The sequence below is a fragment of the Aedes albopictus genome, chromosome 2 (genome assembly GCF_035046485.1).
Source record: "Aedes albopictus strain Foshan chromosome 2, AalbF5, whole genome shotgun sequence".
In the NCBI taxonomy this organism is placed as follows: Eukaryota; Metazoa; Arthropoda; class Insecta; order Diptera; family Culicidae; genus Aedes; species Aedes albopictus.
Genome location: NC_085137.1, coordinates 472,672,291 through 472,699,392, shown reverse-complemented (window position 1 = coordinate 472,699,392; position 27,102 = coordinate 472,672,291). Strand labels below are relative to the sequence as shown.

The following is a 27,102-nucleotide window of genomic DNA, read 5'->3' as shown; positions in this document are numbered from 1 at the left end:
GCAGCTGAAAATAGCAAACCCAATCACTCCGATCAATCATCCAACAATCCAATAACCTCTGTGTCTATATCAATCGTTCGCATCAGATTACCTACCCGTTGACTTTTGTTTTCATTTCGCCACCTTTCCACAGAAATGACCATCACAACGGCGTCGGACGACTGGACTGAGAACACGGGGAACCAGTGGGGCAATCCTCTTCCTCGAAATCGCTTTCGAGAACGGTTGATGAACATAAGTAGTGCTAGCTGGCTGCTAGTGGCGGCGGCGGGTGATGACGACGACGAAGATGTTGACAGAGTTGGGGGGTGCTATAGTTGACACATCACAAACGGGGCAAACAAACGGTGACCGAAACTTCGCGCCTTCCTCGTCCGTGTTCGTTTGTGCTTTTTGGGGTGGTTTTGCTTTCGAAAGCAATAATAAATTAAACTGGCATATATTTTTTGTTTGCTACTGCGAAAACTGCTATCCTCTCGTTAATGCCTTAGATATGTAGGTATAGTTAGAGCACAAAGATAAATCACAGCCACGTCGTAGTAATGTAGTTAGTCAGCTCACTTGTTGAGCCTTTTGTTTCTCTTGTGATAAGATATACAGACTTATAGGATAGAGAGGCCACCGATCGCAATCTTCGAGGTGGCCTGATCCGCGGCGACTAAGCTTGACTTAACGAAAATGCGACGGAAATATTTACACGTTTGGGAATGCGCGCGCTTGCGCGAGCGCGGCGCGGTTAGATAAGGAATTGTTCTTTTGTTTTAGTTTCCTTTTTGGTACGGAACGTGAGCTTCGCTTGGCGAATTTTAAATCACATTTGTGCTGTAGGGCGGGGCTTGGGAGTAGTCCTGCAGGAAGACGACTTCGTCGTCGACAAGATCGGAGATCGAGTATTGCGAGTAGCAACGCGAAAGGTTTTCATCGATCAGAATTTGATCGATATTTTCGACCGGTTTGCGAAGGATGAGCCCACTTCTTCGAAGGGTGATGGGCTCGAATAAACTGTCGGGTTCATCGTCACCTAGGAGCTCCGAGAGCGAGAACGTTGACAGCGTTTTGATACCACGACCTACGCGATTGAAGTCCGGGGCGGTGGGGACTTCTTGAATGCGAGGGTCCTCGTCTAGGAACTCCGAGATGGAGTATTGTGAGAGGCGTTTGGAGAAGCGTTCCGCCTCCAGGATGTCTTCGATGCTGGATGCAATGTCGGAGTAGTCACGGTTGCTAGACTCGGACAGACTTTGCTGTGATCGAATTTTACGACGTAGGCGGACAACTGGTGGCTCGGATGCGGCCTTAGGGATAGAGAGCGACTTGGCTCGTAGGTTTTCCATACTGGTGGTAATCAAGGGAGGAGGTCGTTGCTTTTGATTTATGATGTCGACGACTCGGTTCAGCTGCCATTTACTAGACTCATTAGACTCGAACAGGTTCTTCATTCTGGCGACGACATTTCTTCGGTGGACATCCTTCAAGATGGCCGAATCTTCGGTTTCTACCTTGTTTTCAACCTTATCGTCGTCGGTGTAGTTTCTGTTGCTGTCCCCGGACTGAATTTGATAGATGATTTCATTCACGATGTTACTCTTATCTTTCCTATCTAATCTCCGCGTATACTCGAACGAGGGCTGATTCCGTCGCTCTTTGTGCTGCTCGGAGGGTTTTACTTCGGGCGTTGGCTGCAGTGCAGCTCCGTTTCGTTCCAAAGTTTTTGACCCTTTATTCAACGTTTTCAGCAGATCTGCTTTGATATCCTCAATTAGCCTTTCTCGTTCGCGCTCAATTGCTTCTTGAACTCGCCGCACAAACAATCTCGCATTGTCCCTTACGTTTCTACACAGCCGCCACAGAGTGTGCACAGAAATCATCACCAACAGCGGCACCAGAAGCCACTGTTGAGCCACTTCCAGCATTTCAAGCAGATCCATGCTGGCGAAGGAAAAAAACCTACTGAATCATGCTATAATGAATCACGGTTAAACTATTCCTACTCTACACCACACCTAATCGCCAATACTTTATTCAGCTCATATTTATCACCCGGCCCCGATGATAGATGGAGGCTTCTTTTTACTAAACAACAATCACGGATAGCACCAGACCAGAGGGTCACGCTTCACTTGCTTCTCGCATCACCGACCGACCGACCGACGCGACCGACGAACGAGTTGTGCTGATGCAGTTGAGACGAGCCGAGATGAGACTACGCGCATCAACAGTGCCAACCGTACCGCGAACAGGATTCAACTGAACACCCAGCTATTCCGAGTCTTCCGAGGGCTTCCTGATAGCTGCGCGGGACTCTCTGTTTGGGGGGATCTCACACCACACCGACGACCAACAGCCGACCGCAGCCCGTGTTCCGGGTATCCTTGTGTTGGTGGTGTTTTCCGACGCCGTCGCGCCGATTGATATGAACCAGCAGAGAGCTCCAGCCACAGTGCAGTATGTATTAACAAACTGCGCGCGCGTGGATATTCAAACTCAAACTGCTTCGTCGAATGGAAGATACTCAAACGAGCCATGATTCACAGTCTGCCGGCTGAGTGAGTGAGCGTCCTCCGACAACGAACGAGAGAAGGAGTACCTGCCTACTGTTGTACTGGAGCTTGTTTTGATTCACCATCATCAGTATCGTCATAATCGATCGTTTTTTTAGCTTGGTGGGGCCTGGCAAGTCAAGTGTACCGCGACGATCGGTAATAATTCCATACTTCACCAATCATCTTCGTTCGGATGGTAGGTATAAGGCCAGCCAAGCCGGCTGCAGCAAGCAGTTCAGGTGAGCAGTTAACCGTCGCTTACACGCATGACTGAGTTGAACTACAAGCGCCGGCCATCGAGCTGTGGAAGGTACTCAACAAATCACGCATTTTGTTACTCACTGCCGAAGCCTGATAATAAACAACACCAAATGGTATAGGTAGTGTGTGCTAAAGATAAGCCATCATAGTTTCAAAATTGAGGTGAAGATTGAATCCATCCATCATCATCACCATCCTCGTCGTCATCATCCTATTCGCCGTCGTCGCGTTTATTGTTGCTGCGATGGGCGCGGCTCTTGCGCATGCCGCCGTTGATGGCCGTTGATTGTCTCTAGTCTAGCAAGAAAGCAGCAATAATTAGTATGTGAGATGGATGTTGAAACGGTCTCCCGCCCGGGGCGATCGCTGACGATAGAACTGAGGACCGAAAGGATGATGAATCTTGGATGGCTGGAGCTGAGTTGGATTCACAAGGGAATCTTTTTTAAAATGTGGAGTGTCTTCTCTGTCTCCTCTGTTTTATCGGTCTTCTCTGTTTTCTCTGTCTTCTCCGTATTCCCTGTCTTCTCCCTTTTCTATATATTCTCTGCCCTTATCTAATGTATTTTATGTCTTCTCTATCTTCTCTGTCCCGTTTGGTTTTTTTATGTCTATCATGTCTTTTATGTCTTCTCTGTCTCCTCTGTCTTCTCTGTCTTCTCTATCTTTTCTGTCTTCTCTGTCCCTAACTCTTTTATGTCTTTTATGTCTTTAATGACTTTTATGTCTTTTATGTATTTTATGTATTTTATGTCTTATATGTCTTCTCTGTCTCCTCGTTGTTTAACAATATTGTTCTTCTGTATGTCTCAGCTCAAACAGGGGAACAGTACTCCAATGAACACCTATCAAGATTTTGCGGCAATTTTTCCTTCCCAGCGTCACTTGAAACACATGTTTCCAGAGGAAAGGGATCACGTTAATGTTGGTATTACATGGTATTAATAAACGTATGTATGAAGGTACAAGTGTTTCAGAACGCAGCGCTTTGTCATTCGAAACTCATTTAGAAGAATGAGTATAGAGTTAGAGTTAGAGTTAACAACCAAGCGTCTCCATGAATTTACTCCTAAGGTAAGGAGGCGCACGTCTTTCGTAAATTTCAACTCTTCAATCTAATTTGGCGATGAGAGACAAAATAACAACAGATGTTAAATGTTAAAAGCTTTCTTACAATCTAGAGAAAGTACTTCATGCTTCTCAGAGACGGTTGTATCACCATTCCTAGTGTTACTTTTGTAAAAATCTTGCTGGAATAGTAAACTTTTCGCAGAAAATTGTTGTTCTGTGTTGCTGAGAAGAGTAATTTGTTGTTTATTATATTTTTTTTTTTGATAAACTTCCTGTTTAAATTCCAGGTGGAATTCGTGGAGTGAATATATGACAAACTTCCAAAATATCTCATCGAAATTTCTAAAACATTTATCTTTGGATTTTTTTTGCGTAGATTTCTAAAAAAAGTACAACATTCATTGAGGGAATTGCGTTGCGTGGTAATTTATGGTGGAACGTGCTAATTATTTATGGAACACTGCTTGCGAGCTATCCAAGCAAAGGTTTAGGTAGAAAACTTCCGTTGCATGCCACGTCCAAGTTCTCCGGTACGAGGATAGGAAAGGGTGTGATGATATGACACCTACTTTACGAGAGGTCAGCGACCCACCAACGCCCTTTCTCATAATTTCTCAGAAAATTCTATGAGAAATGAACACAGCGATATGATCAAGAATCGCTGTGTGCATTTCTCATAGAATTTTCTGCAAAATTCCTAGAAATTCTTTGGCAGAAATCCCGGGCGAATTTTAGGCCGATTTTTACAGAAAAAAACTGCAAAACTATTCAAATTTTCTCATGATCTATTCTTTTCACAACTGTTTTCTACAATTTCCTTATGGAAATCATGGATTTTTCAGAAATACATAATATTCGTCACATCCTTAATTCAGGAAGACAATTTTAGGAATACAACCACATTTTTGTAAATAAATTCGGAACGAAACCTTACCAGAATTCTTCTAGAAATGTTTCAAAACTTTTGAAAATTTATAAAAATAGGTCTAAGTTTACTATGTAGAACCAAACATTTTAATTCAAAAATTCTTCAAAATTTTAATAAAGATTCCTTTAATAATTCTGTGGAGAATTCTTAAAATATGTTCGAGAATTTTTAGCAGACATAAAAACAAATGTTTAGCAGGAACTTTTTGAATTTTCTTTCTACATTTCAATTAAAAGTTCTGTAGATTTCGGGCGAATATTTGAGCAAAGTAAAAATAAAAAACTTTTTGATAGAAGCTTGAAATTTTGAAAATTGATTGACACCACCACTTATTTTTTTGCTTCAAAAATTCTCATATTTTGACTGTTTGTCACCCTATTATATGTGCATCATTGGTACAAATTTGAGCTCGATTGGTTAATCTTTCTCGAAGCTAGAACCGTTCTTGTGAAATACTATTATTTGAACTGTCACATCTCAGAAACCAGTGAACCGAATTGGATGAAATTTTGAACGTTCATCAATAATGTATAAATCTCGCGTTTAGTATCATACAGGCGTATCTGCAATGATCGAATTCTCTTCATCGATTTTCTCTTCGGATTATTCCGGAAAATACGACCAATATTCGGATGATCTCTCGGTGTGTTTCAGTAAAGGACGACTAGGACTAGCATTGAAAGCAACAAAAACAACCGAAAATTATTTGCCGGCCAAGTTATGGACCAAAGAGAAAATCGATGAAGAGAAATCGATCATTGTAGATACGCCCGTATGATCTAAGCGCGAGAAATGCTTCAAAAGTTATTAAAACATAGGTACTTTTAAAACGTAGAAAAAAATTTGACACTTTAAGGATCTTTTTCGAAAAAATGTATTTGTTTTACATCAATGCCATTAAATTTTTATTTTGATATCCAAAGATTTTTTTCTTCTGTTCTCAAGATATCTCTAATAAGATATTTGGATTGAAGGAAGTACACATTTAGTATTTTTGTGTAAATTTGGCATATTTTCCTCTATATGGGTAAAAATGTCAAACAGGTATAACTTTTTTCGTCGTGAGAAAATAATACATTTGATAGTGTTGTATCAAGTACCAATGTTGATAAACGTTAAAAATTTCATTCAAATCGATTCACTGCTCGGAAACCAGTGACAATTAAAAAATTAGTTATCTTAAAAATAGTGTTTTAAGATTAACCAATCGATCTCAAATTTATACAAATGATGCACATATAATAAGTTAACAAACAGTCAAAATTGTTTTTGATGCACTCTATGAAAAGTTACAGCTTGTTGAACTTTTTTGTGAGAGAAAAAAAAAGTGCCAATCCCAAACAATTTGGCCACCCCCTTATCTTCATCGGTATATTTTAATATTTTTAGTTAATTTTTTGGAGAAATTTCCTGAAATTCATTAATTTCTGTCAGAAGTTTAGCACAAAATTTTAGTAGATTAGATTTTTAGAGGATGGTGCTGTACTTTCAGGTACAGTTATGCTTGTAAATATTTCAGAATATTCGAAATCCATTCATTTCAAAATTCCTGAAACACAAAGTATCAACAATTTTCATGAAAATTGTCAAATGTATACAACAAGTCTTACAAAAATTTTAAAACCAATAAAACAAGATTATATTTGCTTATTAAATTACCGGAATTATGTTTGAAATTCCATTCGTTTTTGCAACTGTTATAATAGATCTCAAGGGACTTTTCCAGGATTTTTTCAAACAAATTTAAAAATTTTGTAAAATTCTTCAGAAATCATTAATATAATTTCAAACATTTTTGAGGATACTATGCGTCCGTACACCGATAAGTAATTGCAAAAGAGTGCATTCATCAAGTACACCATGGTATCCATGGTAGAAGGTTATCATAAAAAAATATAAAATTACTTCACAGTTTTCTGAAATTGAAAACAATACACCATATATAAACAGTATTTTTTCAGTTTTTGATATTCGAAAAAAAAAAATCATTATATTTGTATACAGGGTGTTAGGTTCCTGAGTGCAAACTTTTTAAAGGGTGATAGAGGACCATAAATGGTAAAAAAATTGTTCTACGCATATGGTCAAATCTCAACCGTTACGTAGTTATTGAACTCCCCTTGTTTTTGGCTCTTATTGCCTCAACTGGCTATAGAAAGATTATTAAATTTTCTATCAAATGGCATCTCTGAATCGATTGGTTTAGTTAAACAACTAAGTTTTCTACAGCAAAATAGCTAAAAATAGTGCGTTTTAATTTGTTTATGTCAATTATCTTTGAAACTTGCGTAATAAATTAAAATTCTTTCTTTGGCAAAGTTGTGGCTCCTGTTGTCCTCTACAATTCGTTCTTTGACGTCAAACTTCTAGCTCTTATCGTTTTCTTGCAATTTTGATTTAAATGTGCGGCACAATGCGCAAAAAAAGTGCTTACCATGACAGTTGCAAATTTATGATCTGAAATGCGACGTTCAAATCTAAATTGCCAGAAAACGATAAGAGATAGAAGTTTGATGTCAAAGAACGAATTGTAGAGTGGAGCAGAGGCCACAACTTTGCCGAAGAAAGAATTTTAAATTATTACGCATTTTTCAAAGATAATTGACATAAACAAATTTAAACACACAAATTTTAAGCTATTTGCTCTAGAAAACTTAGTTATTTAAATAAACCAATCGATTCAAAGATGCCATTTGATAGAAAATTCAATAATCTTTCGAATAAGGGTAAAAAAAACTGTGATAAGTTTGACCATTTTAAATTTATAGCCAGTTAAGGCAATGAGAGTCAAAAACATGGGAAGTTGAATAACTACGTAACGGTTGAGATTTGACCATATGCGTAGAACAATTTTTTCACCATTTATGGTCCTCTATCACCCTTTAAAAAGTTTGCACTCAGGAACCTAACACCCTGTATAGTGAATTTTCATCCGAATTAATGTAAGTTGCTAAAATCTACCCCCACAAAACCACTGTAGATGAACTTTTTATAATCTCAAGTGTTATTCCAAGAATACACTGAGCCTCCTGAAGATCTACAGATTTAGATATCTACTTTTAGGAAATTGTGGATTGTTCAAACTATTTTAACTCAATTCTTAAGTACCACAACCGTTACATATTAAATTTTATTATTCATATAACCTAGAATTAATTGGGCCTGTAAGGGTTCCATTACACATGACAAATATTTGGCCAAACCAACACAACGTGACTAAATGTCGGACTACTTTGATAAATTTATTTGTCCATCTAATGGTAGACAAAAATCACCAATGTCATGAATTGTTGTAGCATGAAGGGTGGGAGCGGCAAAATTTGGTTACATAAACTTGTCCGTAACATTTGATTGCGTACATCAAAACAGCTAATTTGATGACCAGTAATAGTGTATTATGGCGTGGCCTCGTGGTTGTGAGGATCACACGTTCGCTTTGTAAGTCAAGTGGATAATCATGGGTTCAATTCCCAGCCGCGGCCACCTGAAACTTTTCGTCAAGTGTCAATCGGCTTCAGGTGACTGCATCTCTGAGCGAATGCTCTACTGGACAACCGACCCACGGCAAACAAGTGGACTTCCCCTCTGATGGACTGATGAACTAACACCACAGCAGCATCAATAGCCAAATTCTACGCTCAATGCAAATGTTAAAATTTGTGTATGCCAGAAAGCCTACTAGAGGGAGGGGGTCTGAGATAACAAAAAAAAAAAAGAAATGCTTCACGTAGCTTATGAACCGCCCCTTGTTAGTATGCATACAGGTTTATGCGGCAGATTTTCGGCTGTGATTGCAGTAGTAGTTGCCACCAGGATTTTTCCAAGGATTTCTCCAACACATCCTCCAGAGGTTTTACGCGGTTTTTTTTTCCAGAGATTTCATCATAAATTCTTTTCATGCAATTCAGTTTCATAATATCCATTTTATATAACTCATTTTGGTATCATAATGGCCAATTTTTCCGAACTGGCTTATTATGCAACTGAAATGAGTTGCACAATGAAAAATAGTTGTATAATGTTCATAATGCAACTCATTTGAGTTGCATTATGAACATTATGCAACTCAAATGGGTTGCATTATGAAAAAATCATTGCATAAAATTTTGTATGTAACGAGTTGCAAAAAGTTGAATATTTCAGCACTCTTCGTATTTATCCAACTCGGCAAGCCTCGTTGGATAAATGTACGACTCGTGCTGAAATATTCAACTTTTTGCAACTCGTTACATAAATAACTATTGTGGTTGCTCCCAGAAGTCCTATTGTAACTCCTCATGAATTCGTGGTGGGATTTCTTTGGAAATTCTTGTTGATATTTCTCCACGAATTTCGACTGGGATTCTTCCAGGAATTTCAGCTGGTATTGTTCCAGAAAGTCCTCCGGGATTAAAACAAAATAGCTTTAGATATGCTCTGAGGATTTTTCCAGGTGTTGCTCCAGGGATTACTCTAGACGTATTTTTTTAATTCCTGAAGGAACTCCTGCTAGTAATCCTCCACAAATTCTTGCTGTCGTTTTTACACCTTCCTTTTTCTAGGAGTTTCTACGAGAACCGCTCTAGGGATTTTAGAATTTCCTCTAAGGGTTTTTTCAAGAATTCATGTTGGAATTTCTCCAGGAATTCTACCGTAGTGATTTTTTTCCGCGGATCCCTCTAGAGGTTTGTTAAAAAAGTGTCTATGAATGCCATCAGCTTTTTCTCCATAAATTACTCAAATAGGGTATTGTACCATTTGAGCAGGTGTACCTATTTTGGGCACTTGCCGCTATAACTAAGTCAATTTCAAACGACTTGATTTGTATTTTTGTATACAGTTAGGCACGTACAGTATCTAACTCTATACAAAAACTCACCTGCCCAAATGGTACAAGACCCTAATTTATTTGTATTTACAACGATTGGTGGGCTTTTTAGCGGTACTGTTAGGGGCGTCAGTCGTCTGGCCATTTCGTATGTCTCGGAGTGTGGGTTCGATTCCCGCTTCAGTCGATGAAAACTTTTCGTAAAGCGAAAAATTCTCCACTGGATCAGTGAGTGTTTCGTATATTGTCCATTGTCTCATGTTTGTTATTGTACAGTAGGGTGCCAAAGAAAATCGAGTTTTTGAATTTCAAAAACGGGTAGTGCTCACAAGTTTCGTCTCCTCAAAAAAAGTCCCCATGCAAAATTTCAGGTCAATCGAACTTCGCTAAGTGTTTGACCAAAGCGGTTAAAGTTTGGCTGTTTGAAACACGAAAAATATCCCAGGGATATATTTTTTTGTTCTTAATTTCCATCTCAAAGAACCACCCTAATTCAAAGTAAATGAGCCACCGTAATCAAATATTATATATATTCAACATTGAAAATGACTTACGGTTGTTTTAACCCTAAAACCCTCCCCGTGGCTACGCCAGAGATAGGGATTCTTCTCTAGATGTCCTGGGGCCTGGGTGTTTCCTAGGGATTTAACCAGAATTTTCTTATGCCATCCTACAGCTATTGCTTTAGGAATTTATCTTGTTGTTTCTAGAATTAATTGCTGGGAATTCTCCTGCTTTTCATGGTAGAATTTGTCGAGAACTTTTTTTAAGAGTTCCTCCGTGGAATTTCATCTGCAATCCTAGCAGGGATTTCCTCAGAGATTTCAATAGGAATTGTGTCCATGTCTTTTAAAATGTAATTTATCCGGAAACTCTTATAAAGGTTTCTACGGAAACTACTTTTGCTATTCCTCCAAGAATTCCTGAGGGATTTCGTCCATAATTTCAAGAAAAAATTCCAGGGATTCCTTCAAAAATTCCATCGAGAATTTCACAAAGGATTTCCCCACTAACCTTTTCCGGAAAGCAAAGGCAATGGGAACAAAGCTAGCTGCGTTAACTGGTGGAAGCGGAACCAGTTGAAGCAGCTGCCGCGTGCTATTTTCTGTAGACAACAAGTACTTTAAACTGCGAGATGGCTGTGTTCCAGTAGGGATGCCATGACAGGAAGAAGTAAAAAAATATATATAAAAGTTCTGTCGTAAAAGACAGTGTGAAAAGTTCATTCGGCTAAAATCAATTTCGAATAAATTCTGAAAGTCCATTAAATTAATAAGAATTTATAAATACATAATACATAATTTCAGATGGAACAAAATTTAAGACCTTCGTCAACATGTATTTGCAGTTATCTGTATTTGCATACAGCTCTTTTATGAGGCTTTATTTTTAGTGGTGATATAGAAGTACAGTATGATCCATAAAAAAAAGCGGCAGTTTTCAAAGTCATCGTTCCCCTACTTTGACCTGATTAACCTTGCATGTATCTATTGGATAGTATAGTACTGAGGATTGCGCAAAGTATATAAATATGTACCAAGGTAAGAGATTCCCGTAAATGTCAAAAATGAGACTCACCAACACATCTGCGTTAGTTATGAAAAGTTGGTGTTTTTACACTAAAATGTCATTATTTCAGCAAAGTTTGTGAAGTTTTGTAAGTTTGGATGTTTCGAAATGCTGAAAAAATATGTTTAGAATCAATTAAAAAAAAATTGTTACCGATTTTCAAATGGCGATATTTTCTGTTTTATTGCGTGGAGGTCACATTTAATCTAGTCAGATGCAATTAAATAATAGCTTCTAAGATGGGAGTGCTTAATTTCATAAGAAAGTTTGCTAAATAGTGATGCGCCCATACAAATCAGCGCAAACTTCATAACTATTTTTTGCTTTTTTCCTTTTCTCACTAATCCGTGAATATTAGCGGGAATCTCTTACCTTGGTATTTAGATACTTTGAGGATTGCGGACTGAAATTTGACAGCAGCCAGGCTGCTGCCAAACCTCCAAAACGATCAGAGTGTGCCTGGATACAAGTTCGGTTTACTAAGTCACGCTAAAACAAGTAAAACGTTAAATGACACACAAACTTTGCCATCAGATACGAAAATGGTTTTCTAACGTTTAGTTATTTGAAAATTATGTGTAAAACTTGCCCAATATTTTCAATATATTCTTCCAAGCCCATACAGGAGCAAATTAGCTGAATATATATGTTTGAGTGTAACTTTTGCTGTTATTCATCTGTTTAAACTTTGTGTGGAGTAGTTTATGCGTGCACTTTGAAATAAATCTCCATATAGATAAGCAACTCAACAACGGGAAGCACTGAAAGAAAACGTACGTACTCAAATTGAATGACCAAAATAGTTGAGCCCGCACACCTCAGGTATAGTAGAGTCATAAATCTGATATGTAATGGCAAAGGAACATAGACAGCTTTCATGCACAAACCTTTGGAAATATAACGTTGAACGTTATGGATGTCGGAATCGTCCACGCGCCAGAGGCTGTTTTTTAAGGAAATAATTTTCTTTTAATTGCTTTCAATCACATTCAATAAAATTTTATTTTCAAAATAGTATTTTTATGGCTGGATAAGGTCTTCAGGAGTTCGTTGGTTTGTCGGACAAGAACGAAAAAAATATTAACTTATAAATTAAGAGACATTTTCTGATAATTCAATTTTGACAAATGATAATTTTTAGAAAATATTATGTTTTAAGCGTGAAATTGTTTTAAGTACTTAGTATTTGTACCTATCATAAAGGTAGGTTTATATGCCTTCATCGATAAAAAATTGTTTTGAAAAATGTTCAAACAGTGTTAAGTTTTTTATTAATTTATCTTAAATACGGTTTTCAATACGTAGCACCTTTTTTAGTTTTTGTTTCCTAAACATTTGAAATTAATTTTAAAATATTTTTCAAACATGGGCGTATTAAAGAGTACATATTTCTTCATGGTTTCCATGTGTTAAAAAGCTTTTATCTTTGTTCATTTTGCTCTGAAAATTAGAGGAAAACTTGATTTTATTTAGAAATTGTTAACAATTATAAGGTATCCCATACACGTAACCAATGAATATTTTGACAAAAATTTTATAGATCCTGTATGACAATGACCTCCTTATTGTATCCTAATCCAAAAAAGTTTTATTCATTAGGATTATTTCATTAGAAATCATCAAGTACCACAAAAAATGGAATGTCGCATTTTTTTATGGGTCATACTGTAGATAGGGCTGATATAGCCACCACAACTGTAAAGGCGTGGTATTCAGCATGACCATGGTTAGGGTAATGGATTCTATTGCCGGTCGGTCCAGGAAGTTTTTGTAGTGGAAATTTCCTTCAGTTCCTTGGGCATAAAGTATGTTCGTGTTTGTCACACGATAAACATATGCAAAATGATCATTGGCAGAGTAAACTCTCTATTATTAATACATAACTGTGGAAGTGTACATAGAACACTAAGCTAAGAAAGCAGGCTTTGTCATAGTGAGGACGTTACGCCAAGAAGAAGATGGATGAAATTTCCACCGTATTTTTCCTGACATTATGTTTATACTGAAATGGATTCTGCTTACCAGCTTACCAGGATGTTACCAATAGGGGCACGTATTGGCAAAAGTCATTCAATAAATTTCCACGTGCATTAATAAAAACATTCATCGAACACTGTACTCACGTGAGTGCTGGCAAAACAAGCTTATGATGATGATTCCTGCTTCGATACTGACTCTTCCTCTGTGTGTGATGCGCCCTCGTTTTAGTTTAAATATCGTATAGGTACAAGGGTTTCTCTCAATAACAAAGTTGTATTAGATAGCTGGTATCCCTCATATTGCACCTACCAGTACTTGAGTTTTAATTACTGACGTCGGTTTTACTGTGTACCTACCGTACAAGTGTACATCGCTGAGAGAACGAAACAAATGGCTTCGCTTCGTATAAGTAGGAGTAGTCTGCTCCATGCGAGATGCAAGATTTTAATATGCAACCATTACAACGAGAAAGGGTCTGCTCAATCTTTCTGGTGATGGCAGTGAAATAAAGCAAATGCTCTCTCTTATTGGTTTGAACAATATTTTCGTTTGTTTGTAAACATTTTCCATTGAAACGCCTTTTCTTCCATGTATGTACATGCTTTATAAATTTAGCTGTTCATCGCTGTCATGCTTTCCAGAAATTAATTCAAGGGGGATGTTACGGGTATAAAGTCATTCAGATATCCCAATGACGTGTAAAAGTTCCCAACCTCAGATCCAGGCAAATTTGCAAAAAAAAAAAACAGCATAAAACCAGTTCTAGAATTCGTATATTCGAATGTTTATTTTGATCCCCCCGTTACCTCCTTCGCCATGGCCAGAACCAAAACTCGTTTCTTCTTCTTTCCAATATAAGAAAAAAAAATCATTTCTCGTCGTCTTACACAGAAAGAGAGTGTTCGCCGGTCGAGTTCACACCCAAACAACAAGATTATTCAACTCTGGTCCAGCCCAGCATCTCGATCTCGCCACCTCCTCGTGGGCATGTTTATTTTGGCAATTTGCCCTCAATCTGCCGCCATAGGTACGGGAGGATTGTTTTTCTTTTTGTTTACCAAGTTGGGCGCAAAACATACGCTCGCATAGTCATAGTGCCCTCAGGGGAGGGTGCCAGTGAATGTTCGGACCAAAAAGAAGCAGTTTATGGCAGCAGCAGTTTTTTTTCTTCTCCCAGGTTTGATGCCCTTCCCAGTTGACCCGGAACCCGACGTTGAGTCATCCCGTGGTGATTGCCAGTTTCGGAGAGAATTAAACCAGTTTGCTGATAATGTTGCGCTTCTTGGTGCCTACAGGTAGCCAAAGCAGTGGTTCTCAATCTATGCATGATATCCTGAACATACATAGAAAGTCATCAACATTCTTTTGAAACTTTTGAAAAGACCGTTTGAAAAAAAAACGAACAATCTTAATAGTTATTTATGTAACGAGTTGCAAAAGTTGATTTTTTCAGCACGAGTCGTACATTTGGATGAATACGACGAGTGCTGAAAAATCAAGTTTTGCAACGAGTTCCATACAAAATTTTATGCAATGTTTTTTTTTTTCATAATGCAACTCATTTGGGTTGCATAATATTCATAATGCAACTCAAACGAGTTGCATTATGAACATTATACAACTATTTTTCATTATGCAACTCATTTCAGTTGCATAATGAACTGGTACGGAAAAGTAGGTCATTATCATACTGAAATCAGTAGTATAATAGTTATTTATGTGACGAGTTGCAAAAAGTTGATTTTTTCAGCACGAGTCGTACATTTATCCAACGAGGCTTGCCGAGTTGGATAAATACGAAGAGTACTGAAAAAGTCGAGTTTTGCAACGAGTTCCATACAAAATTTTATGCAATGATTTTTTTCATAATGCAACTCATTTGAGTTGCATAATGTTCATAATGCAACTCAAATGAGTTGCATTATAAACATTATGCAACTATTTTTCATTATGCAACTCATTTCAGTTGCATTATGAACCGGTACGGAAAAGTTAGCCATTATGATACTGAAATGAGAAGTAAAAAATAGAAATTATTAGACTGAATTGCATAATAGTTATTTATGTAACGAGTTGCAAAAAGTTGATTTTTTCAGCACGAGTCGTACATTTATCCAACGAGGCTTGCCAAGTTGGATAAATACGACGAGTGCTGAAAAAATCGAGTTTTGCAACGAGTTCCATACAAAATTTTATGCAATGTTTTTTTTCATAATGGAACTCATTTAGGTTGCATAATATTCATAATGCAACTCAAACGAGTTGCATTATGAACATTATGCAACTATTTTTCATTATGCAACTCATTTCAGTTGCATAATGAACTGGTACGGAAAAGTAGGTCATTATCACACTGAAATCAGTAGTATAAAATAAAATTTATGATACTGATTTGCATAAAATAAATTTATGTAACTCGAAAACAATTAGTTGAATTGAAATGATGTCTTCGCAGATGTTTGAGGATGTTTGAAGAACTTTTATAAAAAATGCACTGAGAGTAATATTCGTCTTTGGAAATCCTCCCATGATCAAATATCTCTGAAAGTAGTTAATGCAAGTTCTCAAAAATGTTTGAGAACTGCTGACCTGGTGGATATAGCTTTATATGGCAAGATGCTCCAGGACATTGAGTTGTTCTTATCTGTCTACAACAACGTAGTGCTCCAGCCAGAGAAGTTAGTATATGGGCTTCGCGGGAATCGACGATGCAAACTGGTCCTACCGGTTCGGATTTTGCATTTTAATGCATCGATAATGGCTTAGTGTCGCGATGTCGTCGCCTTGAACCTGAAAGGCCAAATTCGTACGAATATTGCTCGGTTGATCTCATGAAATGATTTGAATAAACTTAAAAGTAAGCACTCTTTGAGTGGTTGGGCAAAAATTGAAATTCAATCCATAAAACGGTTAGCAGAAACACTTCAATCGGTTGATCGAAAAGCCCCCCAATGCGCCTAAATGTATGCAAACCTCATGTGTATACGAGTCATAAAAGGCAAATCCTCTTCTATCATTATAGCGATAGCTCATCGCAACTCAACCGCCACTGACTGGCTGCGAGAGAGAAGCCTTCACTCCATTCCCATATGCCGTCGAATTCAAACGACACCCGTGCGGTTGGCGTCTATCGCCTCTAGCAGAACCGAACGACTTACAACTGAATGATTGAACTTCTTACCGAGACATGTTGAAAGATATATTATTATTGCCTGTCTGGCTGCTGACGACAATCGAACCTCAACTCAACTGGATTGTACAGCATATTACAACCAACAGCAACAACGAGACGAGACAAGCCCCGCACAATGAGAAATGACTCTTGACAGCCCCCGACAGCAACAATATGGGAAAACGTTCAATTAAACACACAGTTGGGCAGACGATCGGACGGACGTACAGATGGAATCACGTTTACGCCCACGAATCTTGCTCGAAGCGTACAGCATCTTGCTCCAAACCTACAACGCGGTAGCACTAGCTCGTGTAGGCCTCCCACAAACCCTATCGAGACGACAACCGTCCATAACGAATCCCCATGCAACTACTAGCACTAGGTTCTCTCGGGTTGCATCTGAACAGGTGCGGCTTCGAAGCAGGTTTTTATTACGTGCCATCCGTCGACACTCCGTTAAGTGGATGGTAGGAGGCCTCGTAGTCTAGCTTTAGCACCAGCCGGCTTGCACATCAACAGCGCGAATTCCAGCATAAATCGGAACGAATCGATTCAGCACCAATAATGGCCTCAAAAGCAGAACACAGCTTGCATCTTGGCGAGCGAGTGATTTGATTCTGAAAGATGGATGGTTCTACCACCATAGTGCTGCTCCCATGGTGGCGGTTGGTGCATCGAACAGGAAACGAGTGCAATAAGCAAGAGACCTACGTATTTGCAGGTAACGTGGTTTGTGATTGTGGAATTTTACTAGAGCTGTGAGCCGGTAGGGGTTTCACGAAATAAAGAAGTTTTGAAAATTTATATTACACTTATTCACGAAACATTGTGCAAATTCAGGTCATTTTGTAAAAAGGCTAAATCTGTATACGTTTGTATCAATCAGATTATATTTTGTAAAAATGCCAGTGGCAATGGCTATTTTGCCAAGTAACATTTTTTAGTCAAATAGACTAGAATCAAAATAAAAAATATATGGTTTTATGACGGTTCTATAAACCTCTGCAAGACTAATTGATCAGGAAAATGTGACTTGGGTTTGGGCACGTTTTTGCTATAACACAGCATCAATATCAAACCAATCGACTTGATTTTTTGTACACGGCTAGGTACTAGACTCAGTGTACCAGTTATGGCTATAGAACATATCTACTTCAAATTGGCCATCAATCTTTAACGATGCAAATCAATATGTGATTAAACAATGGCTTTGACATAAGATGGTTGCATTACGTTAAATTTCTTTGGAAGCATACCTTAAGCATTCTGGAAGCATCCTAGAAGGAGGCTGGAAGCTTCTACTTTTTCTTTTGTTGTTGTCGAGGGACTTTAACCCGAAGGCCATTCGTCCCTTAAATCTGGAAGTATCAGTATAATTCTGGAAACAACCTAGGATTGAATCTGAAAGTATCCCTGAAGCACTCGGGAAGCATCTTAAAAAAATAAATATGGAAGCATTTTTTTCGTAGAAGTATTCTGGAAGTATCCTAGAAGGGTTTTAGAAGCATCCTTGATGGATAGTGGCAGCATAGCAGAAGGATTCTGGAAGCATCCCAGAAGAAATGTGGCAGTATCCTAACAGAAATTTAGAAGCATCCCAGAAGGAATTTGGTAATATCCCTGAAAAACTCGAGAAGTATCCCAAGAGGAATCTGGAAGCATTCCAGAAAGATTCTCAGAGCAACCGAGACGAATTCTAAAAGCAACTCAGAAGAAAACTAGAAGCATCCCAGAACAATTCTTGAAGCAAACTAGAAGAATTCAAGGAATCTGTAAGCAGGTCAGAAGTATTCTGGAAGTATCTCAGAAGGATTCTGGAAGCATCCCTAATAGATTTTGGAACCATGCATGCAGGAATCCGCAAGCCTTCCAGAAGAATTCTGAAAGTATCCAAGAAGAAATCTGGAAGCATCCCAGAACGATGCTGGGAGCAGTCTAGAAGAATTCTCAAAGCAATTCAGAAGGATTATTATTTTTTATTCCTTGTTGGGTGTCTAAGTCACTGCGACCTGTTGATAGGCCTATTGTGACATATGCCCCATTTTTATTTAGCTTTGTCAAATCGACGTATCACCATTGGTATTGGTAATAATCACTTTTACCAGAAGTGATATCCCAACACTTCGAATGAATTGGACCACCCTATTTGGGTTTGTCCTCTAGACATCAAAGGGTTCTATTAGCCCTTTGTCGAAAAATCTAATTCTTTTAGTTACAACTGCTGGACAACGGCATAACAAATGTTCCGAGTCTTCTGTATCTATGCCGCAAAAGCGACATACATCATCTTGAAGTTTTTCAATAACCTTCAGATGATACCGGCTCGGCCAGTTAAAGTATTAATATCTTTTTTGGAAAGTTCCAGAATTTTGCGAGTGTTTGTAACGTTTGGCTTTATAAGACGCTTACACTGCCTCGCAGTTGTGGTGTTTTCCCAAATGGATTTTATTTTTTGCTGTTCCCAAGTTTTGAACTCCATTCTGAGAGAACATCTAGATATGCAACAAAATGGTTCAAGACCTATGAATTGATGAGACGATCATCCAAGTCTTGCTAGCATATCGGCTTACTCGTTTGCTGCAATTTCGCAATGTCCTGTAACTCAAAACAGCTTCAACTCATTTTGGCGAGCTAATTGTTGAAGTGATTGGATACACTCCCAAACATGTTTTGAAGTGCATGATGCTGATTTAGAGCTTCTTGATTATCAGACATTATGCAAATTATTGAATGCCTGTAATTTCTACGTAAGCAGATACTACAACATTCTAAAATTGCTTGAATTTCAGCTTGAAAAACTGTTGGCTACTTATCCATTGGTATTGATACATTACCCCTGGACCAGTGACACCTGCACCAACTTGATGATTCAATTTAGAACCATCAGTGTGAAAACGATCAATCCTGGTTGTAGCTGTGGGCCACCATTCTCCCACATATTTCTCCCAGGGTTGATCACTTGGAAAGAACGCTGAAAATTGTATCGTCTGCTCATCCAATCACCATTGCTTGTGACTAGCGAGTTGATACTAATTGTTTTGTGAATACTGAGGTGTCCTCTCAGGTCATATCAAAAAGGTTTTTAGTTCTTTTTAGTTTCAAAACATCCTTTGCAGCTTCTAATTGAACAAAGTGATGCAATGGAAGTAGGTATAGTAAAGCGTCTAGCGTTATGATGGAGTACTTCGCATTGCACCAGTAATTGAAAGAGTAGCTATCCGTTTAAGTTTTTCCAGCTTCTTTTGAGCTAACGTTTCATTATTTTTTGGCCAACAGACAAATGACCCGTAGGTAACTCTGGATCTCACAATCGCCGTGTAAATCCAATCGATCATTGAGGAGCGGACCTGGTGTGATGGTTAGAACACTTGACTATCACGCCGAAGACCTGGAATCGAATCCCACTCCCGACAAACTCTCAAAATGTGAGTTTTTCCCTTGGTTCTTCCTTCGGAAGGGAAGTAAAGCGTGGGTCCCGAGATGTACTAGCTTAGGGCTAACAATCTCGTTAACACAGAGAAAAAAAGGATTCTTAAAATATAAGGAATCTGATAGCATCCCAGATGGAATCTGGAAGTATCCTATAAGAACTCAGGAAGGAAAACGGGAAGCATCCCAGAATGATTCTTGAAGCAACCTAGAAGAATTTTGAAAGAAACCAGAAGGATTCTAGAAGCATCCTATAAGGAATTTGGAAGTATTCCAAAAGTATTCTGGAAGCATCATATAAGGAATCCGTAAGCATCTCAGAAATATTTCTTAGAATTCTGGAAGGATTCCGGAAGCACTCCGGATTGCTGCTTAGTGGCCATCAGTATAGTTTTTGTCAACCTGAATGCTGGATGAACAGCAGGCTTGAGGTCATAATCATTTTATACATTAATGATTGAATAAAATCTGCAGTTCAGCTGGATCCACACATGTAGAGAGGACGGTCTATTGTCTAACGGCTGTGCCCTGCAACAATAAGTGGTTACCTTTACATACATACATACATACCTGAATGCTTTTGATTCTGAATTCTGTATTATTTATTAAGCTGCAGCATAATTTTGATATTAATAGTATAAGGTATTCAGAGAAAGTTAGAATTAGCCAAAGTCAAAATTGAAATAGAAAACAGAAATGAAAATAAAAAAAAAGTTATTCAGAGGAACTCGGGATTAGCACTGGTCAGATCTTTCATTTTAACTGACCAGGGTTATTTGGTAACCTTGCAACTTTGTGGGCTTCGTGGCCGTGCGGTTAGAGGCGTCAGTCGTCTGGCCGTTTCGTAAGTCTCGGAGTTCGATTCCCACTCCAGTCGGTGAAAACTTTTCGACAAACGAAAAATTCTCCACTGGACCACTGGGTGTTTCGTGTGTTGTCCGTTGTCTCATGTATGTGATTGTTCAGTCTGTGCAACCTCTGGTTGAAGACGGTATAGTATCTTTTATAACTTCAATCCTATAAATAGATCTTTGCAGATTTACTTTTCATATTTTAATCTAGGAGAGAGAAACATAGAGTAAGTCTTCTGTATACTGCTTATACGGATGTTCCGAGTTGTTCCGGAACCACAAATGGATCATAATATGCTACTGATACTGATATTATCCGGAATGCGATTTACTTTTGATTTGCGACTTCAAAATAAATATCTGGTGCGAAAAAATCGATTCAGCAGTTTTTTTCAGAATATTTTTCAAGGATTCATGGTGGAATTTCTGCTTAAATACCTTCAGAAATCATTCCGAGAAATTCTGTAATGAATCCTGTTGCAACTCCTCTGCGAATTTTTTTTTTGAAGAATACGAAGAATTTCTCTAATAATTTCTTTTGAAGTGCCCCAAGGATTTGTTTATAAACTGGTCTACGAATGTCTTATTCATTGCTCTATTAAATTTCTCTATGCAGAATTCCTCCTTTCCTTAAGTAGCTCTTAACAAATTTCTCCAACGAATATATTAGAAATTCCTCCAAAAATTCTCTTGAGAATTCCTCCACGCATTCTTCATGTTAAATTTGCAACAATTAATCCAAGATTTTTTTCAAATATCTCTCCTAATGATTTATTGAAGGATACCTTAAATAAACTTCTACGAATCTTTTAATTTTCTTCTTCAAGTATACAATCAATTATCCAAGAATCGCTTTGAAAAATTCTAACTCAGTAATTTCTCAAAGGCTTCTGCAGAAATTGCTGAGCTAATAACACTAGTTTACAGCATTTTTGAACTCGGTAAGCTGACGATCATTTTTGGTGTAGAATCATGCCCTGAGTTCGAAAACGCGAAAGAAAAAAATTACAGTAGAGCGGAAATTTTTTCGACTTCCCATACAAGGTTGATGATTTGAAATCGATTTTTGTTCTATTTTTAAGCAAAGTCGCTCACTTCACACATCTCATTCTCCGTAATCAATGCTCCGATTGAGCTGAATTTTTTACTGAAACTCGCCTACATATATGTCAAAAAAACGTTGAGAAAGAATTTTTAAATTGTTTTTTTCTTATTGAAAAAAATACATTTCTTCATATATTTTTGGAAAATGTGCTAAAATTTAAGGAGATCATCCCCAAAACTCATCAATATCTTGAGTTTCATCAATCTGACGCAAAACCTGCATTCAGATGATCGAATGGTATTGTATTCAGCTTTTAATTTATGGAGAAAGATTTAAAATTGGTTGAGCAAAACGCAAGATATTTGAATTTTATTGAATTTCATATTTTAAAAAATTGTAAAACTCGATATTAAGCTAAAACTCAAAAACTGTTCTACTTTAAATTTTTTGAAGCACGGTTTCGAAATCAGCGCTAAATTATGCTTCAAAAATTTTGATCGTTGATAGAAGTTCACGACTTTCGTTTTATTTTGTAAACTAGTGTAATCAAGAATTTCTTCGATTTTTTTTTTGAAAGTCTCCGAGGATTCTTAAGAAGGCAGTGAGCGCATGGAAAGACCATTTTGAGGATGACGGGTTCAATTTCCTATCGGTTCAGGATTTAGTAATGGAAATTTCATTGACCTCCTTGGCCATATTCCTGCCTGACGATATACAAATACAGAATGGTAATTGGAAAGGAAGCTCTTGGATAATAACTTTGGGAGTCCTCATAAAACACAGGGCCGTTATGCCAATTCCATTAGAAATTCTTGCACTTGATTCCTCCAGGTACTCTCCTCAGAGAACTTCAGAAACTCATTCAAGATTTTCTTCTGAAATTGTCTCAAATTTTCAAGAATTCATACAAAGATTACTTCAGAAATGCCTCCAGCGGCAACTTCGGCTCCGGCAACTTTTTCAAAGATTGTTTCGGGAACTCCTCCAATTATTTCCTAGGGAATTATTCCACGGAATCCTTCAGCAAGGATTCCTTTAGAAACGTCTCCAAGAATTCCTTTAGAAATTCCTTGAGGCTTTGATCTACACATTCTCCAGAAATTTGCTCCAATGGCCCCTTTAGGAATATCGTCATCGTTTTTTTTAATTTCTTCAATGACTTCTTTAACCCGGAAAAGTGTTCAAGAAGTTGCGAACAGTGGTCCGAATTCCGACTATCAATTTTTGAAAAATTATGGTTTTCCGGCTAAAAACGGACGGAATTCTAAAACATCAAATGAAGGTTAAAAGGTTTAAAAATCTGTTTGACGAAAAAACGACAACTATTTCGAATCCTTGATAAAGATCCAATAAGGATCGAAACGTTGGAGAAAGAAATCAAACCGTAGTTTTTGATTTTTACGAGAAGACTGATACGCCGAAAAGATCCCAAGAGTATAAATGCAACAGTCGTGATAAAAGCAATTATTTTTAATACTAAAAATAAAACATCATACTAAAATGAATTTATCAAAACGAGTTAATTTTAGCCCTGATTTTTAACAAGATGAGACATTGTTTAATTTTGTATCTTACTTTGTTATAAACTCGTTAAAATTGTAACAGAACCTGATGTAACGGGAATCATTAACCCTTTCCTTCCCACGACTTTGAACGACTATTTCTATGCCAAGAAAGCATTTCCGAAAAAAGCGCTTGAACCAAAGTTATTGCAAATTAATCAAATTTTTCGAAATCAACAAAAAAATTTTTAGTTGTAAATCAATAGTATTTTGATTGTTTCTCAATAGTTCCACTATTGAAACAAGTAGTTGGGAGTTGGGTGTACCTAATGGGATAACAATCATATTCTAAAAACTATTGCATCATATTCATCTGATTCCGTTTGTCTCGAGTTCGTCGAAAATCGATGGTGCTCTAGAGCAACCATGGGAAGTAGAGGGTTAAATAAAACTATCTTTTGACGTAAAAATGCAACTGTACCCTGCAGGCATTCGGCGCAAAACTCTACCCGTCTCATAGCATCACCGTCGTGATTGGTTAGCAAATGTTTCCTCTCCCGTGTGGTTTGACTAACCGATGCAATCGAAGCATGGTCGATTGGCGTTCAATTTATCGTTCGCGCAGTGTGAGAACTAATTCGTTCACTAGTGAAGATTCCGCCGCGACCACCCCATATCGAAAGATTTATGGTAAACAATCCATCCGTGACTGAGAACTACCATGAGATTGCGGTGATGGCATATGACCAACTGGCCAATTCTGATCTAAACCCCCAAACAATAGCCCCAATTTTGGTTTCTGTATTGGACAAGTGCCCCGGTACTACTCACATTGACTAAGTTCTCCCGTCGGACATCGTCGGTGACATCCTTCTTGGCAATTCGCTTCCGCCAGTCATCTTCGCCGCTCTTCTGCAGGGCCGCCAACCGTTCGGCGATCGACACACTCTTCACCATCGAGTCCTGATCCGGGCGCATCTCCTCCGTTAGGCAGCGTCTCAGCCCAATGAAACCGGGTGGCACTGGGTAGTGCTGCTGTTGCACCTGTTGGGACAGATTTGCGCCGTCCCCTCCGGTGGTTACGGATTGTTGATTCAGGAAACCAGCCCTTTGGTCCTTGGAACCACCGAAGCTCAGAGGATCATTTCCGACGCCAACTCCAACGCCAACTGGGCCGAAGCCGCCGCCGCTGCTGCTGAATGGTTTCGCCGTGTTGTGATAGATGATGGCCGACGCCGGAATGAAGGTGGCAAGCTCCGATTGGCTCTTGCTTTTCACCAGTTGCTGCTTGTAGCTGAAAGTAGAACGGAAACGAAGAGGGAAATGGTTTTAACGATGTGTTACAAGATGGTTTTTGGGGTGAGGGAAATCAATTCGTTTCTGGAAAGACACATTTTTCGGAGGAAACCCTATAAAAAAAGATAGACGAAAAGAAACAGCTCGATAGAATTCAATTTACTCCCTTCCTGACATAAGAAATGCAAACAATGAGGTGGTTTCTATAGTGTGAACATAAAATAAGCCTATAACTTTTTCAACTATTCAGATTAATCTTTTTTAAACATTTTTATCATGTAGAAGCTTCATGGTTAAAGTGTTGAACACTGTTGTGAACATAGTTAAATATCCAAATCGAAAACAAAAGTTCTTGAATGGTAACTGTGGTGACCGACGCACGCTAGATTGTACCAAAGAATGAGGCTTGGTATTCATTCACTGTATCGCTCAACCGCAATCAATGAACCATTAACCAATACTAATATAAACACATAGGGTTACCATACTTACGCTCCACGATAGGTATCACATCCCCCTTTCTATAAATAAAATAAATTATTGTTTAAATACTTTTGTTATGGAACTAGATGTATTTTACTTAGAGCTTGATAATTATTTTCATTTCTGGTATATTAACACTTAAGACCAGTATTACGAAACTAGTGACTTACGATTACGCTGAGAACGACGTAGAACTGCAGGTTCTATGCGTTCTTCTTCTGAAGAATGATTATCTTCCTGTCCAGTTACCGTACCTGAAATCTTTTTCAAGTGGGAAACATTCCTGTCGTACTCTTTGCCTGTAAAAATAATAATTAACGTCTTCGTTTTGGATTCAACATGAATTGAACGATTTACCTGTATCCATTGATCGTACTCTTACATTTGATCCGTTCCGCTCTACCACCGTAAACTTCTCCTTTAAGAAGTTGGTCGAGAGCTTGTTGGTTGGGTGTAGGTTGCGCATGAGTACCACATCGTCAGTGCCAATCGCACTGGGCTTTGACCTGCGCTTAGCATCTTCTCTCTCCTTTCCCAAAGACTTCTGTACAGTGTCCTTATCTCTGTGTTCTGATGAAAGTATCGCCGTTGACAAATCTTCAACCTCTGGAAACTTGAAACGAAGCCGTCGATTTTGGAGTAGCTCATTTGGAGATCTTCCGGTTGTGGAATGAGGTGTATTATTGTACATTTCTAAATAATGTGACATCTCGGATCTCCAGTCGCCATACAAAGCATTTGCTATCTTTAGCCGCTTGAGCAAAGATCGGTTCTGACGCTCTACCTCGCCGTTGGCCTGGGGCCAGTACGGGGTAGTATGATTCAGATGAATTCCCTTTACTTTGCAGAAATCGTCAAATTCTGTAGCGACAAACTGCTTCCCATTATCCAGGGTGATTGTACGTGGTACGCCCCAAAGTCCGAAAATTCTTGCCATTCGCTTAATAGTTTCTTTGGCTGTTATTGAAGTCATGATTTCCAAATCCACGTGTCTGCTAAAATAATCCACCACTACCAAAATGTATTCCCCTGTCGGCAATGGTCCAAGGAAATCAATTGCAATGTCAACCCATGGCTTGTCGGGCAATGGTCTACGCTCCATCGGTTCCGGAGGATCGGGTATTTGTACAAGGCGGCATCCTTCACATTTCTCGCAGACTTTGACTACCTCTTGGTCCATGTTTGGCCACCAGCAACGGTCGCGGAGACGTCGCTTCATACATGACTGGCCGGGATGACCTTCGTGAGCTAGCAAAAGCATTCTCTCCCGAAGAATAGAAGGTACGACTAGTTTCGATCCACGCATGACCAAACCATTAGCGAAAGAAAGTTCACAACGAAACGCAGAATATTGCTTGACGATAGGAGAAGTCCAATCTTCTTTCATGATAGAAGACAGTACCGCTTGAAGCTCTGCGTCATTCTTTGTTGCCTCGATTACTTCTGAAATATCTATCGCTGCAGTTTCTTGAACAGTCCGAATTGCAATTTCAGTTTCGTTGTCATAATCCGCACTCGATTGTTCTTGTTGTAAAATTGCCAATGCGTTTGCAGCAATTCTCCGGATGTACACCTCCGATTCTTCTTGCCAAGAGGGATCTTTAACGTGAGAGCCAAGACGCGAGAGAGTATCAGCAATGTTCGACGATCCCTTTTTGTAGACAACCTTGAACCTAAAGGCTTGCAATCTAAGCATCCATCGTTCGATTCGCGCTGTCGGACGCGAATTTACCGTAAACAGTACTTCCAATGGACGATGATCCGTTTCCAGTACAAACGATATACCCAGCAAGTACACCTTGAATCGTTCAACCCCCCACACAATCGCAAGGGCTTCCTTTTCGATTGGTGGGTACCGTTGTTCTGTCTCTGATAAGCTGCGTGATGCGTAACTGATTATGCGAGTTCTGCCTTGATGGATTTGTACTAGAACTGCACCGAGACCAACTCCAGAAGCGTCGGTTACTAGGATGGTGTGATCGGTTGGATCGAAATAGCCTAGGCAGTCAATATTTCCAATCAGATGTTTAAGGGAATCGAATGATTTCTGATGTTCCGAAAGCCAACAAAACTGATTTGAATTTTTCAGAAGTGCCCTCAACGGATGGCTCAAAGTTGCGAGATTCGGAAGAAACCTGGAGACGTAGGTCACAAGGCCGAGA

General features: G+C 38.6%; 1 protein-coding gene across 27 annotated transcripts in view; it reads right to left on the bottom strand.

The window, feature by feature from the left end:
* LOC109414826 (supervillin) overlaps nucleotides 1–27,102 on the bottom strand; it is a 1,049,091-nt gene that overhangs the window by 41,965 nt on the left and 980,024 nt on the right. For 26 of the 27 annotated variants that reach the window (XM_062854057.1, XM_062854059.1, XM_062854058.1 and 23 more), the window contains one exon: nucleotides 23,993–24,455. In XM_062854057.1, coding sequence (XP_062710041.1) covers nucleotides 23,993–24,455 — 463 coding nt within the window. Of the gene's footprint in view, nucleotides 1–95; nucleotides 1,932–23,992; nucleotides 24,456–27,102 lie in introns of those variants that run through there. The other variant, XM_029870814.2, reaches the window with a different exon arrangement.